Consider the following 16,474-nt stretch of genomic DNA (forward strand, 5'->3'; position numbering starts at 1 on the left):
AATGGCTTGGACCACAAAAGAAGCTTCCTCATCAAAACCTAAATTGACTATCAAGAACAAATCCAATATGTTTATATAAGTTGGTGCATTAAAACATGATTTTAAGAACAAATCGAATATAATCATATTGAAGCAAGATCCTCATATTCTTCATGTTTAAAATTTACTCCAGATGCAATGCTATATCTAATACGTGTAGTCCAGTTTCATTCTATCTTATGGAGATACAAGTCTTACTACTGCTTATAGGCATGTTCATCCAAGTGCAAAATAATGGGTAATAGACCAATTACTTAGATCTTAAATTTGACAGGACTTTTTAGATTCTATGTTTGTATATAGTACGTTCTTGCAAAGGAACTTTTACCTTATTTGAAGCAGTTTCTATAATTAGGATGTAAAGACAGGGAACGCTCAGCTGTGTGGCTTAAGTAACTAATCAAAACCACCATTCCCTTCATCAACCCTTGCTACTTTTTGAGAAAGGAGCCAAGGAAATTTCTGCAAATAATGTTGTAACATATAAAATTGATTATCTTAATTCTACAAGGACTCGACATAAAAAAAAACACTGCACTGATAAGTATTTGAAAATTGATGATTTGTAAAACTCCAGAACACGTATGAAGAAACTATGTAAAACATAACAGTATTTTCTTTTTAGAACATTTGATAAAGAAGCAAGTTTGTCAACAGTAACTTCCTAATGGATATGAACACCCAATTACTGGATGAACCAAGTACCACATAATTTTTTTCTTTGTTTGAAATATTTCAAACCACATATTAAGACCTTCAGATAGCTTTATTCAAATCAATATTATATACCAAATATCATGACAATTTCTGCCAGGATAACATGAAGTCATCCTAGAAAGAATAAACATGCATAGAAAATTTTCGTTAACCATCCTGATTAATATGTCAGTTTGCAAAGTTTTTGGTCCAACATTGATGCATTAACTGCATTTGAATCCAAACTACGTCGGATGCACACAGACTCCCCACTACATTACCAAAGCAATTGAAAGATATGCCATGTAAAAAACACCAAGAGACCAACAGCAATGCCAACAATGAGATCATGTAGATCACATCCAAATCAACTCAAGTCTATGTCAATTGTTATTTGCTTGTGATTATATTGGTCCTTATGGATTAAATCTCATAATATTGCAAAATTTATTACTTTTACCTTAAGTTGAGTATTATTTTCAAATATTCTTCCTTGACATCAATTTATCTTTATTACAATATTTTTTCCTATCTTGTTTCTCCACTCTCCCCTCTTATTTGAGTGACTTTTTTTGTTGGATAAGAGATTTTGTTTTATCAGCTTTTACAACCATGGTTGTAGTGAATTATGTGCACCCGTTGTAGCTGATAGTATTGATTGCACTTTTACAATCATTTGTGAGGTGAGAAATGTGCACTTCTTGTGGTTGTAGCTAGTATTTATTATTAGTTTAGATAGCCGTTATTGCTAGTGCATGGTCATTGGTATGATTATTGCTGACATTTGTGTTTGATCTCTTGCCCTATCTGTTGATACACTTGAATGTTGAGGATGTTGAGTTGGAGGTCAAAGAGGTAATTGCTTGTCGTGAGCATACTATTGTTGAGATTTGCAAATATCATTTCTCTTGTTATGATTTGTTGTATGTGGGAATTTTAAAATTTCTTCATATATTTTTTAATCTTTTCTGCCGCCCGTTTGTCCTTGTATGAAAAATGGTTATCCCCTATGTCACATGGGTGCGAGTGCGACACGGGTGCGGCGCAATTTAAAATTTTTTGGACACGGGGACTCGGCTATATATATATATTTAAAATATATATATGTTGAGGATATTTATATTTGTTTCATGATGGTTATCTTGCATTTTTTGTATGAATTTAATTAATTCTCTCTTTATGTGAGCTCCTTTGAGCTCTTACATTTAATATACATGTGTTTTGCTTAGTATAATTAAGGAGTTATATATTTATTTGCAATGTTTACCTAAGCCTTTTGGATATTATTGCAAAATTGTTTATATCTTATTGATATTTTATGTCTAATCTGTGCTTATCTTTTGAACTTTAGTGATCAAAATTCTACTATTTTTTTAATTTATGTTTCCTTAAGAAAATATGTTGTTTTTATGGTTATGATTGTCTAAACGAGAAATTCTTAAAAAATTGATTTTGAAGTTTATTCCTTGTGTCTATCTTAATGGCTATTGCATCTTGCTTAAATTGTTGCTAATATTTCTAAAAATTTTAAATTATTGATTAGGGTGCATATCTTACTCACTTTTAAATTTTTTTAGTTTATAGTACCTTTATGTTTTGTTATGGAACTTAACCATCCTCTCTCCATATATATATATTCTTGTTCAAAAAATATTTGATTTGAAACTATATACATATAATCTATAACTATTTTTTAACTATTGCGTTAAAATGTTTTCTTTTAAATCTAAGGATATCTTCCTTTGTGTAGTTTGAACTTTGAACATCAATTTTGTTTTCTCTGCAGGTTCTTAAAGATGATATGGGTTGATTTTTTTTTTTTGTTTCTGATGCATCATATCACGAAGATGGAGATAGCCAATAAAGGCATTTGGTAAAGATTATCAATGAAGACTTGGATCCTTCCCTTTGTTTTGTATTTTCAAACATTCGGTAATCATACCGTAAGTTTGAAGGGGAGTGTTAAAATGTATTAATTCATATATATATATATTCATATATGAGCAGTGTTGTGAAAAGCGTTGAGGCGTAGCGAGGCGCTCCACCAAAATCTGAGGCGAGGAGTAAGCCTCGAGGCGCAAAGCGTAAGCCTCAAAATTTTTTTTTTTTTAAACTTAAAAAAAACTATAAAAATGATCTAAAATTATAAATAAATAAGAAATGCTTTATTGATGTCAAGGAATAATTTAAACATCAATCTTTCGTCGGATATTTGTAATTAAGAAGCAATTTTCTAAAATTGATGCATTGTTCAAACTTATTTAAATTGCCACCGACCAGCACATGCACGATGATAAGAAAAGTGAGTTGGAAATATGACAGTTGAAAATGTAGTGTACAACACAAGGTCATAAGCACGATATAATCAATCACCTGCATATATATGGATTCATGAATTTCTTCTATTACTAATATTCTTGGAATTAAGCCCCACCCCATGGGGCCATGGAAGAGGCAAAACTTGTTTGGGAGCCCATGTTGGAGTGGAAATGAAGACGCGGGATACAAGTTTAGTTGTCAACTACATCTTCGTGAGAATGTAATTGAAACAGAGAGATGGGAGACCATCCTAAATCCAGGCTCCCAAAGAGCAGTGGGAGTAGGAGGTTCAGTGAATCACCATCTCCCCCTTTCAAATCTGGCTCCCAAACAAAGGCTTAAGCAGTTGGTCATGACATGTAGTTTTAACAGCGTTTCACCACTCAAAAATAATGAGAATGTAACTGCCCAAAAAAGAACAGGAAGTTCCCCCAAACCATTTCATTTTGACGACATGAGTGCTGATGCACTGAGCTCAGATCATCAGATGCCCTCTTCTTGTTAGGCAATCAGATCATCATGCGATGATATGATCATCAGACCCATTGAATCGATCGATAGATCTTCACTGTCCAGATAAACGGTCCCCACAAAAATCCATCTTTTTTTCGGTTTGAGTTTAGGGTTGGGAATCGGTGAGGGCGGAGGACTTGGCCATCACGCACGCGAACTCGGGGAAGCTGATGACACCGTCGCCGTCGGAGTCGGCCTCCCGGATCATCTCGGTGAGCTCCCGCAGGGTGAGCGCGTGGCCCATCTTGGCCATCGACCGAGCCAGCTTGGCAGCGATGATGTAGCCGTTGCCGTCCTGGTCGAAGGCCCTGAAGAGTCGGAGCAACTCGTCCTGCCTGCCTAGCTCGGGCGCGATGGCGTCGACCAGCTCCTGGAACTTGACATCTGGTATCTCAGCAGAGGAAAGAAGAAGGTGGAAGATGCGATGATCGGCGACGGGTGGTGGCCGGCGGCGAGTGGTGGCCGGCGATAGCAGTGGCGGTGGACGAGAGGGGATGGAGTGGAGAGAGAAGGGGCGAGGGCTTTTCCTCGCCCCGAAGCGCCTGTGTCTTTTTTAAAGACACAGGTTCTCGATCTTTCGAGAGTACGGGCCCGGATCCGGGTCGAACTCGGGTCCGGGCCATCCGACTTTTAATGCGCGCCTCGCCTCAAGGCGTACGCCTCAAGGCGCATGAGGCGTACGCCTTGAGGCTGTTGCGCTTTTTAAGTGCGCCTCAAGGCGAAAAGGGCCTCGCCTCGAGGCGAGGCGCGCTTTTTGCGCCTTGAGGCGCGTTTTTAACAACACTGTCTATGAGTGTATATGTATATATTATATAATTATAAACTATTTTTCTTCCCTTTGTAATATGTAATACCCTTTAGGGGTATTATGGTAATTTTTATATGTAATAAGCTTTTCCCATTAGAGGCAAAATGATAATTCTATACATTAATAGGCTCTACCCTTTAAGGACAGAACTAACCTTTTTTTATTTTGTCCTTTATACTTTTATAAAGGGTAGTTTTGTCTTTTAGTGAATATAGCTGTTGGAAATCTCTAACAACTATATTCAGTTTTGTCCTTTAGTGAATATAGCTGTTGAAAATCTCCAACTATATTTCTAATTGTTGGAGCCTTTCCTAACAGCTATATGCAATGCTGTCCGTATTGTATTGATGCAAGAGATTGATACGATACAAACCATATCTCAATACGGGTGTGTATCGTACCTGTAAACTTAAAAATGAGCAAAATCGTACTTTTATGTTTTTTTGGTTTTAAAGAGCTTTTGAGAGCCGAAACCTACATTCATATGAAACATACTGGAGAGCTTTCCATACACCCTAGGTGCCATGAGACCATTTTGGGGGTTGATTTTTGCGTAGGGGAGAGGGCTTTCGTGACTCCGTCGAGTACATTTCTACCATTTTTTCACCCAAAGAAGTGGGTTAAGATAAAAAATGCATTTTCACCATCTTTCCACTCAAGAAAATGGGTTAAGGTAAAAAAATCTTTATGAGTAAAATTACAATGCTATTCCAATTTTTTTTGCCTTGGGGGGCACTGCCCCTATACAACCTCGCACCAACTTACCGCGAAGTTGGATTCACGGAAATTAAAGAGTTATATCAAGGTAGAAATCAAGCTCCACACTCCAACAAAGATGGCATCAGGTGATTCAACATGACAATGGGACGTTCAAGTAATGAGTGAAAACCGATTGAAAACCGGGTGTAACTATTGTCATACTATTTCTTGTTTATGTAATATGAAAGTATGAGTCTTGCGGCATGTTCTTAATTGCAAGTTATTTAATATTTTGCATTGTTCTTGTGAGATAATTGATGTTTGATGATGTCTTATGCAGATCATAGAGATATAAATGCTTCATATATGATTTTATGGTTGCATTTTGTGCATTTCATTATTGTTTTGTGTGTAATGATTTTTTAGAAATTTTGCTATTTTTTCTGATTTTTTTTTTTAGATTTTTTAAACATTTTTTTTCAAAATTTATGTTTTTTTATGATACGATACATATTTTATATTAGGCCCAACCGATACGGGTTATGATACGATACTTACAACCTTGGCTATATGGGCCTTCTTGTTTGTATATAAATAGAGACCTCTTGTCCCATTAGATGTAATGCTTTCCTAAGCATTCTATATCATTAAAGATTACTATTTTTTTTATGTTTTTTGTGTTCTTTTGTGTATGCTCTTTGGTGTCTCTTATGATCTCATGTATTTGCCATTGATTGACTTGTGTATTGTCCCTTTGTGGACTTGTGCTTGTGGACATTTAGGCTCTTTGTCGCCATTGTATGCACTTAAGTGCTTTTCTGTTGCCTTTGGTATTTGTATTGTCCCTCGTAGGACTTATTCTTGTGTTTACTTTATGCCCATTATGGTTTGCTTTCCGCTTAATTTCATTACATTTACTCATGTTATTTTTCTTTTAAGTTTGTCATTGATTACATGCATTTCACTTTTCAACATGGATTTATTCTTTAGTGTTTTTAGTCATAGTGATTTAGAATTGTTGTTCAAGAATTTGTACTTAAGATATTCATGCTTTATTGCTTTAGATTAAGAATTTTGAATGTACACAATCTCTCTCTCTCTCACACACACACACACACACACCCCACACATGCGCATGATTGGAGAATGCCAGACAAATTGATAGTGCTAATTCATTATTTTATTATCCACAAAATATTGCAGCATGCTGATTTTTTTTCGTTTGTGTTATGACTGATTAATTTCATCAAGGGCACAGTTATTAGATCCCGCTACTTAGCTCTTTGAATTGATATTTTATAGGTTCTTTTTGTATTGATCATTTTCCTTTGACTTATGCAGGTTTTACTTACAACGTATTCAGTAATCTTTTATGGAAAGAGTTGCATCTATTACAAGAAGAGCTGTCCAAAGGTGTCAGATATGTATGGCTTGAATGGGCAACATATCCTCAATAAACGTCCTCCAAACAACACATTGGTAGAGGCTGTTCATATTAGTTAGCACCTTCAATGGTAATCCATAAGTCTGAACATGGTCAAAATATTTCTTATAGGCCTATACGGCCATCCGATCTAGAAGTACTTGAGGAGTTGCATGCATCTTTATTTCCTATCAGGTAAAAAATCTTATTTATGGTTTTTGTTGTACAAAAAGGACTTTTTCTTTGTCACTAGCCTTAGATGAGCTCTCATGCTTCTTCTTTGGCTTGGTGTGGTAGTTGTATCAAACAGTGACTTGATTGTATGTACACTTGAGAATCTTTTTGCAGGTACGAGTCAGAGTTCTTTTTGAATGTGGTCAATGGTCGTGATATTGTATCTTGGGCTGCTGTAGACAGCTGTCGGCCTGATCAAAAGGGTGATGAACTAATTGGTTTTGTCACTGCACGTGTCGTGATAGCAGCAGAAAGTGAGGTATAACTTAAACTTTGGTATGTTGCAATTATATTGGTTGTGTTGTACTGCTTTGGCAGATTTACTAGGAAATTGTACCTTGATCTGCAGTTAAGAGATATTCTGGGTTATGATTCTTCAAGAACAAACCAAAAATTAGTTTATATCCTGACACTTGGTGTAGCAGATCAGTATAGAAATCTTGGAATAGGTTAGTCCTGCTGACCTGGTGTGATTTCTTTGTTGATTTTTTTGTTCCTTGTAGTAGGACTGATATTTGTATATTTCTCAGCTTCTTCACTTGTTGGGGAGGTTATCAAGTATGCTTCAAGCATTCCTGAATGCAGGGCAGTTTATTTACATGTGATTTCCTATAATGAACCTGCCATTCTCTTCTACAAGAAGATGACTTTTCGATGTTTGCGGAGATTGCCAAATTTTTATTATATCAAGGGTCGGCATTTTGATGCATATTTATATGTGTATTATGTAAATGGTGGACGATCTCCTCGCTCTGCTCTGTAAGTACCTACATGGATAACATGCATGCATGTGAGCACAAATGCATAGCCTCATGAACGTGAACATGCAAAGATATTTATCCATGTCTGCCAATGCATGCGTCACAAGTTTGGGTATCAGAAGGTTTTGGCATAGTTGCTATAGTTTGCTTAGAAAAATAATCTAAAAGTACGTTGAGATTCACTATGAAAGAGTTGTAATGATTTTCAAAGATCTTCCTTTTTCTGGTGTTCTCTCATGTTTCTAAGTGATCCTAGCTTTTTGTAGCTCTTGTTTTTCCCCATTATCCTACTTTCTAGGGAATATATTGTTAAAAATGTAATTCTTATGTACGTATATATTAGTATATATATAAAGATACATATACATATATATTATATATATATGTATACATCTCTCTCTCTCTATAATATATTATATATATATATGTATACATCTCTCTCTCTCTCTATATATATATTTATTTTGATCATAATACCCGAAAAGGGTATTTCTGTAATTTCTCCTTTTATGCATATTCCACTTAGGAATATGATTGTAATCTTTCTTTTATTTTTTTATTGTTTATTTTTTTATCTTTTTCATTTTTTTTCTTTTCTTTTGTGGGTTTCGTGCCACATTGGGAGGCTCCCCAAAAGAGTCATTGGGGAGCCCGCCCCCAACGGTCACAATTGTGACCGTTGGGGGCTCCCAACGACTCCTTTGGGAGCCCCCAAGGTGGCTCCTTTTTGTGGTGTATATATAGGGGTGTTCCCTCTTGTAATTTGTAATTCTTGCTTGAGTGTCTCAGGCTCCTCTTTTTTAATATATTCTCGTTACATGCACTTGTGCATGTTTGCATTATTTTTCGCCTTTGTGCGTATTTGTTCAAGTGCCTTTATGCACATCTTTTGTGAAATATTGTTGCTTGTATGCGTATTGTCTCGTAGACATTTTTACATGGTATCAGAGTTTGGTTAAAGATTGGAGATCGTGTGATTCTTTGTTTTTCGGGTGCCTCGAAAAACTTGCCTTTGGCTTCTTGGAGGTTGGAGTGGGGGCTTCTCTTCATTCAATATTTTAGAAGTCTCCTACATCAAGTAAGATCTAAAAATTTAGTGCGGTACGTGATTTTTTCTCTATTCTCTTCTCTCTAATGGGCAAAAAAGACTCCCATTTCTCTCTTGGCTTCAAGTTGAATGGCTCAAACTATCCTGTTTGGGCCGGGAACATGGAAGCTCACATAAAAGGTAAAGGTCTTTGGGGATACGTTATTGGTTCTATACCAGAACCCGAACCAAAGATTACTTTGGTAGAGAAAGGTGAAATTAAAATCCTAGAAGGAGAAGAAAGAAATAGAGCTCTTGAAGAATATTCCAAGAAACATGAGGAATGAGAAATGAAAATTTCAAGATTCTTTCTGGGATTTTTTTCATCGGTTGAAACTAAGATCAATGCCAATATTATTAAATTCAAGAAAGCATCGAAAGCTTGACATTATCTTGAGAAAATGTACACGTCAAGAGACTTGTCTCACAAATACTATCTCCAAAAAAGGGCTTTGACCTTTCAACAAAATGAAATGTCTATAAGGGAATATTTTGCGGAATTCTCATTCATATGGGATGAACTCGCTATGCTTGAGCCTAAATAGAGTGGAAAAGCCGTTGAGCTTAGGTACAAACAATTGGAAGAGCATAATTTTTTCAATTTTTTGAATGGGCTTAGACCCAAGTTCGAGCAAATTCAGTGCGCTTTTCTCTCCTCTTTTGTTTCCCCCTCGCTTGAAGATGTTATTACAAAGCTAAGTGGGGAGGAAACACGTATGAATACTAGCAAAAACAATCTGAGTGTTCTTGCAACTTCAACTAATGAAGAAAGTGATGCCGTTAATGTTGTTTCAAGACCGGGGAACAATGTTTGAACCTATAAACCTCCTCACTTCAAAAATCAAAATCAAGTATCAAATGGTCAAGGAGGAAGAAAGGACTACAACAAAATTGTGTGCCATTTTTGTAAGGAACCAGGGCACATCAAACCTGTTTGCCCTAAATGGAAGAAGCTGCTTGCCATGACGATCACATCTCAAAAGGAAGAAAATGTGACTCCCTCAAATGAAGCTCTTTCTCTACATCAGATCGTGAAAGCGCTTCAACCCCTTCTTAAATGAGTTGTTTCTGAAGCAGCTACATCCACCTATTCCTCTCCTGGTAAGACCTCTTGGCTCTTAGATTCGGGTGCGTCTTTTCATATGTCCCCCAACATATGTTCTTTATCCATTTTTTTAAAGAATTCATCACCATTTTTTGTTTCAACTGCCGATGAAACTTCTCTTGAAATTAAAGGAACTAAAATTTTTGAAGAAAAAGGTTTTTTTATTCTTAAAATTAGATTTATTCCCAAACTAAATTTAAACTTGCTTTCCGTCTCTCAACTCTCAGACTATGGATGTGATATAAAATTCTTATATGATAAATGTTGGATACAGGATCACTAGTCCGGGAAATTGACCGGGGAAGGCTCTAGAAAAGGAGATCTTTACTATGTGGACTTCTTTCAAATTCCAAAAGATTCTTTTTGTAATGTGCTGCATCACAAAGGCATTAATGTATGACACAAAAGACTTTGCCACCCCAATGTCACAAAAATTTTGTATCTTCTGTTTGCCAAACATTTATGTAAAGAAAATTTTGTTTGTAATAATTGTACACTTGGAAAAATGAGAAGTTTGCCATATTATCAAAGATCCATGTTTACTACAAAACCTTTTGAACTTGTTCATTCAGATGTTTGGGAACCGACACCCATTATTTCAAAAGGAGGATTCTCCTATTATGTGATATTTGTGGATGATTTCTCTAGATTTACTTGGATATATTTTCTCAAGTATAAACACGAGGTTTTTGCTACATTTAAATCTTATCATATGATGATTACAAATCAATTTGACGAAAATTTAAAGATTCTTAGAACTGATTCTGGAGGATAATATCTTTCAAATGATTTTAAAAATTATCTTGAGAAATATGAAATAATTCATCAAAAATCTTGTCCCAAAACACTCCAACAAAATGGTTTGGCCGAAAGGAAACATAGGCACATTATTGAGACAACTAGAACCCTGCTTATTTTTCAAAACATCCCTAAAAGATTTTGGGCCGAAGCCGCCCTTGCATCTGTCTATCTTATCAATCGTCTTCTATCCAAAAAATTGGATAAAATTTCACCATTTAAAATTTTGTATAAAAGAGATCCTGATTATAGTAGGTTAAGGGTTTTTGGGTGCAAATGTTTTATTTCGACGGATAAAAATGATAAGCTTTCTCCTAAAGCCATTCCATGTGCCTTCCTTGGGTACTCTGAAACTAAAAAAGGATTTAGGTGCTACGATATCAAGAATGATAAATTATGTGTATAAAAATGTAAGCTTTCTAGAAAATGTTAGTGGATTTGAAAAATCTGAATCTCATGAGGAAAATATGGATTATTCCTTCTTATTTGATCTATTATCAAGAGATGATGACATCAATGATGAGGAATTCACATCAAGTGAAAATGATGTAGAAGAGAATGACAATCCTCCTCAGCCTTTTATCTATCATGAGGCTGATGATGGATCTTCTAGGGAACCTGTTGTATACAGACATAGAGACCAAAGCGGTTTTAAAAGTGCTATAGAGAAATATAGTGAACTTAGTGAAACTATCACTTTGGGTGAAAGTTCTCAAAAATTAGAAAGAAATAGGAGACCTCCTTCTAGATTCATATCACTCATTTTCTCTCAAACATAGAGCGTGTCTTAGTGCCATACACTCATACATTGAGCCCAAATTTTTTGAAGAAGCCAAAAAGATGAATCAATGGGTAGAAGCCATGGAAAATGAACTGAGGGCTCTTAGGAAAGCTAGAACATGGGAGTTTCAGGATCTTCCTAAAGGAAAGAAAAGTATAGGATGTAGGTGGGTTTTAAAGTCAAAACCAAGAGTGATGGAACTCTTGAGAGATATAAGACACGTCTAGCTGCTAAGGGATATGGACAAGAGTACGGAGTAGACTATGATGAAATGTTTGCCCCCCGTTGCTTGGATGGTTACAATTAGATGCCTTATTACCATCGCATCAATTAAAAAAATAGAATATTTATCAAATGGATGTTAAAAATGCTTTCTTAAATAGAGATTTAAATGAAGAAGTTTATATGACTGCTCCTCCTGGAATAAATTGCCCTAATGGTAAAGTTATTCGTTTACGAAAAGCTCTTTATAGTCTAAAGCAAACTCCCAAAGCTTGGTATGACCGATTTAACAATTTAATGATAGAAAATGGATTTGTCTCATGCTATACTAACACTGCCTTATTTGTAAAGAAATCTGATGCAGAAATTGTAATCTTGCTGCTATATGTTAATGATATGCTAATTACAGGTGATGATATCAAGGGAATTAAAAAAATTAAGTCTGCGCTAACTGAAAAATTTGAGATGTCAGACATACTTTCTGGGCATTGAAGCTGCTTTCTCTCATAGAGGATATTTTTTATCCCAAACTAAGCTTGCGTGTGAGATAATTGACAGGTCGGACATTACTGATGACAAAATTTGTGAACTACCTGAAGTTGTTGGATTCAAGATGAGGATCGATGATGGGATTATTTTGGATAATCCTACTCCTTACAGATAGTTGGTTGGGTTATTGATGTATCTTAGCATCACTAGGCTTGATATATCTCATGTAATTTACATTGCAAGTCAATTCCAACATGCTCCTACATCGGTTCGCATGAGTGCAGTACTTCGAATCATCAAATATATAAAGGGAACAACAAATAAGGGAGTATTTCTTTCTTCATCCTCTATATTAAATTTGATTGCATATACTGACTCTGATTGGGAAGGTGACCCTAATAATCGTCACTCCACCACTGATTTCTGTATCTTTTTAGGTGAATCGCTGGTCTCTTGGAGGTGTAAGAAGCAACAGAAGGTCTCCTTGTCCTCCACTGAAGCTGAGTATAGAGCCATGACATCCACAACCATGAAATAATATGGATTCGGTGTCTGCTAGAAGATATGAGAGTTCATATTCTAGAACCGCTAAAGTTGTGTGGTGACAATAAGAGTGCGATATACATTGCCAAAAATCATACCTTCCATGAGCGCACGAAGCACGTAGAGATTGACTGCCACTATCTTCAGGAAGAATATTTAAAAAAATCATCGATCTTTCATATATGACATCGAAGTATCAACTAGTGGACTTCTTCACTAAAGTACTTTGCTCCCCTCTGTTTCATTTTCTTTTGGGCAAACTTGCGGTTATCACACCGTAAGTTTGAGGGGGGTGTTAAAAATGCAATTCTTATGTACGTATATATTAGTATATATATAAAGATACATATACATATACATATATATTATATATATATACATATCTCTCTCTCTATATATATTTATTTTGATCATAATACCCAAAAAGGGTATTTTTGTAATTTCTCCTTTTACGCATATTCCACTTAGGAATATGATTATAGTCTTTTTTTTTAATTTTTTTATTGTTTATTTTTTTATCTTTTTCATTTTTTTTTCTTTTCTGTTGTGGTTTTCGTGCCACATTGGGAGGCTCCCCAAAAGAGTCATTGGGGAGCCCCCAACGATCACAATTGTGAACGTTGGGGGCTCCCAACGACTCCTTTGGGAGCCCCCAAGGTGGTTCTCTTTTGTGGTGTATATATAGGGGTGTTCCCCCTTGTAATTTGTAATTCTTGCTTGAGTGTCTCAAGCTCCTCTTTTTTAATATATTCTCGTTACATGCACTTGTGCATGTTTGCATTATTTTTTGCCTTTGTGCGTATTTGTTCAAGTGCCTTTGTGCACATCTTTTGTGAAGTATTGGTGCTTGTATGTGTATTGTCTCGTTATATATATATATATATATATATATATATATATATATATATATATATATATATATATATATATATATATATATATATATATATATATATATATATATATATAGAGAGAGAGAGAGAGAGAGAGAGAGAGAGAGAGACGGTGCTTTGGGAGCACCTACACCCACCTACTAGAAATCATAGCTGCAGCCTGCAGGTTGCATCTTCTCAATCAGACCTTGTATATGTATTCAGCATAGTTTATTTGATAGGAATCATGCTTTGGTTAAAATAGGATTTTTTAAGTCATAAAATTTTGGTATATTGTGAGCCATTGATTTTTAAGATCTTGAAAAACCTACATGTATGCCATAATCACATGAACCAAAACTTGTTTTCATCTAAAAATGCATGTAGAGCATATCTATACGGCCTGATCAACAAAAAAACCTCTAAAACTTTGAAAATTTAAAACTTCTATTAGGTGGGAGTAGGTGTTCCAGGAGCACCGAATCATCACTAATACTTATATATATACATCCGTGCTAATTATGACACTGTGAAATGAATCATTTTATTGGATTTCCGTTGTTTTTTTTCGAAATTCAAACCCCATAGATGTGTTCGACGTTATTGATTTACTAGAAATCAACACTTGGATCATGCATTTTGGATGGAAAAAATGGTATTTGAAGCCTTAAAAATTTATGAAAATTCTAGGCCGTTGATTTTTGAAACCTTATAAAAACCTATCCATGCATCGGAATCAAATGATCCAAGAAGTAGTTCCTATAAAACCAAGCATCAGATCACATACTGTCAGAATTTCGACCCCCCCCCCCCCAAAAAAAAAAAAAATCCAATAGCATGTTTCATTTAGCACTATGCCCATTTTTTAGGTTTTTTATATATATATATATATATATATATATATATATATATATATATATATATATATATATATATATATATATATATATATATATATATATATATATATATATATATAACTCTTTCTCGCTGCTAAAGGGGAGCAAGGAAGAAAATAAATTTCTTGTTTTTTCACTGGCATCCTCTCGCACAATTTTGGACTTATGGGTGCCTTTATAACCTCACAATTGCGAGTTCTAACCTTGTGTCATGAATGTTTTGTTTTCCTCGGTAGCTACCACCACTTTATTTAATCTTCCTTCTATGTGCAGGGACCTTGTGAGAGCAATTGCAACATATTTAAGTAGTCTTTTTACGTCTCTGGCAACACGACTATGGAACCACGAAGAGAAGATTTCTGGATGGCCAAAATGTAAAGGAGCTAATTCCCTGTTGTTTAACTCAAATCGGATTACAAAGGGCGCTGAGAACAGTGGATGCCAGTATGTGTAGCAGCTAATTGTTAATCTGGAAGACATCAGACCCTACATATGTTGACAAGGTGGATACCATATTTATATATGTATTTGTTCAAAGAATTGACAATAAGTCTGCTTTAAGAGCAAAATCATTTCTTCATGTGAAACAATCGACAGTGTATTGCAGATAAGTGATCAACATTGCAGAACCATCCATCCAGGCACGCTTAGGAGTAAAAAGGTACCAGCTAGTTGCAATTTATTCAGTACTCTTGATAAGTATTTGGCTGGCAGCAAAACCAGTCCAATTACAATATTAGACTACATAAGTATCAAGAGATATGACGAGTCCCTCAACTTCACCCAGCAGGCCTGGGGCTTGCCACCCATAGGTTTGAACCCTGTCGTTGCTCCTTATCTGGATAAACCGGCAGTGATTCAGATCAAAGAACAGATCAAGGGTAGCTTGCTGATTGTAACCGGTGCTAGATTGTGCTGGGAAAGTCAATTGGATGCTTGAGAAAATTAAGGCCTTACACATTTTCAGTCTTATGAGAAATAGCATGATCAAATTTGAAAAGTTCGCTTGCTCAGACTCTGGAGTCTACGTTAGCTTGCTCAGACTCTGGAGTCGACGAAAATGTGTTCCTCTTCGTTCCACCCTCTATCACATGGATACAACTGTGGATTCAAAGATATGACCATTTTTATGAAGTTCCTTACATGATTAATATATAAGGGGATATTGAACAGGAGTTAAAAATGGAGTATCCCTGTGACAAGTTTCACCTTAATTGGTATGATGATTCTACCATGTCAGATTATATTTGCATGGTAAATCCTACTCATTCATAGCTTTTACACATTTAAGCAGTATTTCCAGTCAAAGAATTTGTTTTTTTAGAATGGCATGACCTCATATTATTGGTTGGTAAAATTCTAATGTTCTTGGAATCAAGAAGCCTCCATAGACTGGTTTTGGGTGGAGTCATTAAATCATGGGGCATGTGCGCTAGGAGGGTTGGGTTTTAACCTCCAACCTTGGAGGGTTTGAACCTCATTAAGTTATTCCAATCTTTCTCCAAGTATTAGGATTTTTACAATACTCCCATAAAGCTCATTTCTTGCTTCATATCCCTGGCCATGGCTAAGATGACTCCATTATATATAGGCAACCAAGGAGGACTATATTTATTCCGACATAACTTGGAAAATAAATGCCCTATCATTCAGAAACACCTTCCATAACCAGTAGATAGGTTACACATGAGGCCACTAAATAACATCAAATTAATAAGAGGATTATAACCTCCATAAAATACATAAATCACTCTTAATGAGCCTGCCATTTTAGTGACTCTTGGAATTCGTTTTGTGAGACCCTAGCCTAAGAACTGGATCCCCCTACTTGGATCCAACAAATGGCATGCTGAACGTTTGCAGGAGTTCCACCACCATGCCTCATATTTGTCCAATGTCTATTTTAGATCTTTGGCTTTCCTCCAAACTTCAAATTGTAATTGAGTTTTCAAGCAAATAACTTAAAATTCACTGATTATTTTGTTTCTGATTTTACTGGTAACATAGATAATAGTAAATCCATTTATTGATACATTTTTTTTCTTAGAGGAGATGATATTTCTTGGTCGAAACAAGATTTTGTAGCTCAACATACTAAATTTTTTGAGTATAACCGGCTTCATCAATGATTTGAAGCTGGATACAACCATTGGGCTTGTACTGTGATATTACTTACCTACCGCTGA

The 16,474-nt window shown here is 35.5% G+C and overlaps 1 protein-coding gene across 3 annotated transcripts in view; it reads left to right on the forward strand.

Annotated features, from left to right (window-relative positions):
• Positions 1 to 14,920, forward strand: part of LOC149845264 (histone acetyltransferase MCC1-like) — a 40,675-nt gene extending 25,755 nt beyond the window's left edge. For all 3 annotated transcript variants that reach the window (XM_089995650.1, XM_089995652.1, XM_089995651.1), the window contains 5 exons: positions 6,416 to 6,692; positions 6,846 to 6,990; positions 7,081 to 7,180; positions 7,262 to 7,490; positions 14,562 to 14,920. In XM_089995650.1, coding sequence (XP_089851776.1) covers positions 6,586 to 6,692; positions 6,846 to 6,990; positions 7,081 to 7,180; positions 7,262 to 7,490; positions 14,562 to 14,742 — 762 coding nt within the window. In that variant the 5' untranslated portion in view covers positions 6,416 to 6,585 and the 3' untranslated portion in view covers positions 14,743 to 14,920. The remainder of the gene's footprint in view (positions 1 to 6,415; positions 6,693 to 6,845; positions 6,991 to 7,080; positions 7,181 to 7,261; positions 7,491 to 14,561) is intronic.
• The last annotated feature ends 1,554 nt before the right edge of the window (positions 14,921 to 16,474 follow it).

Source organism: Nuphar pumila, chromosome 2, assembly GCF_984573655.1.
Source record: "Nuphar pumila chromosome 2, dmNupPumi1.hap1.1, whole genome shotgun sequence".
NCBI lineage: Eukaryota > Viridiplantae > Streptophyta > Magnoliopsida > Nymphaeales > Nymphaeaceae > Nuphar > Nuphar pumila.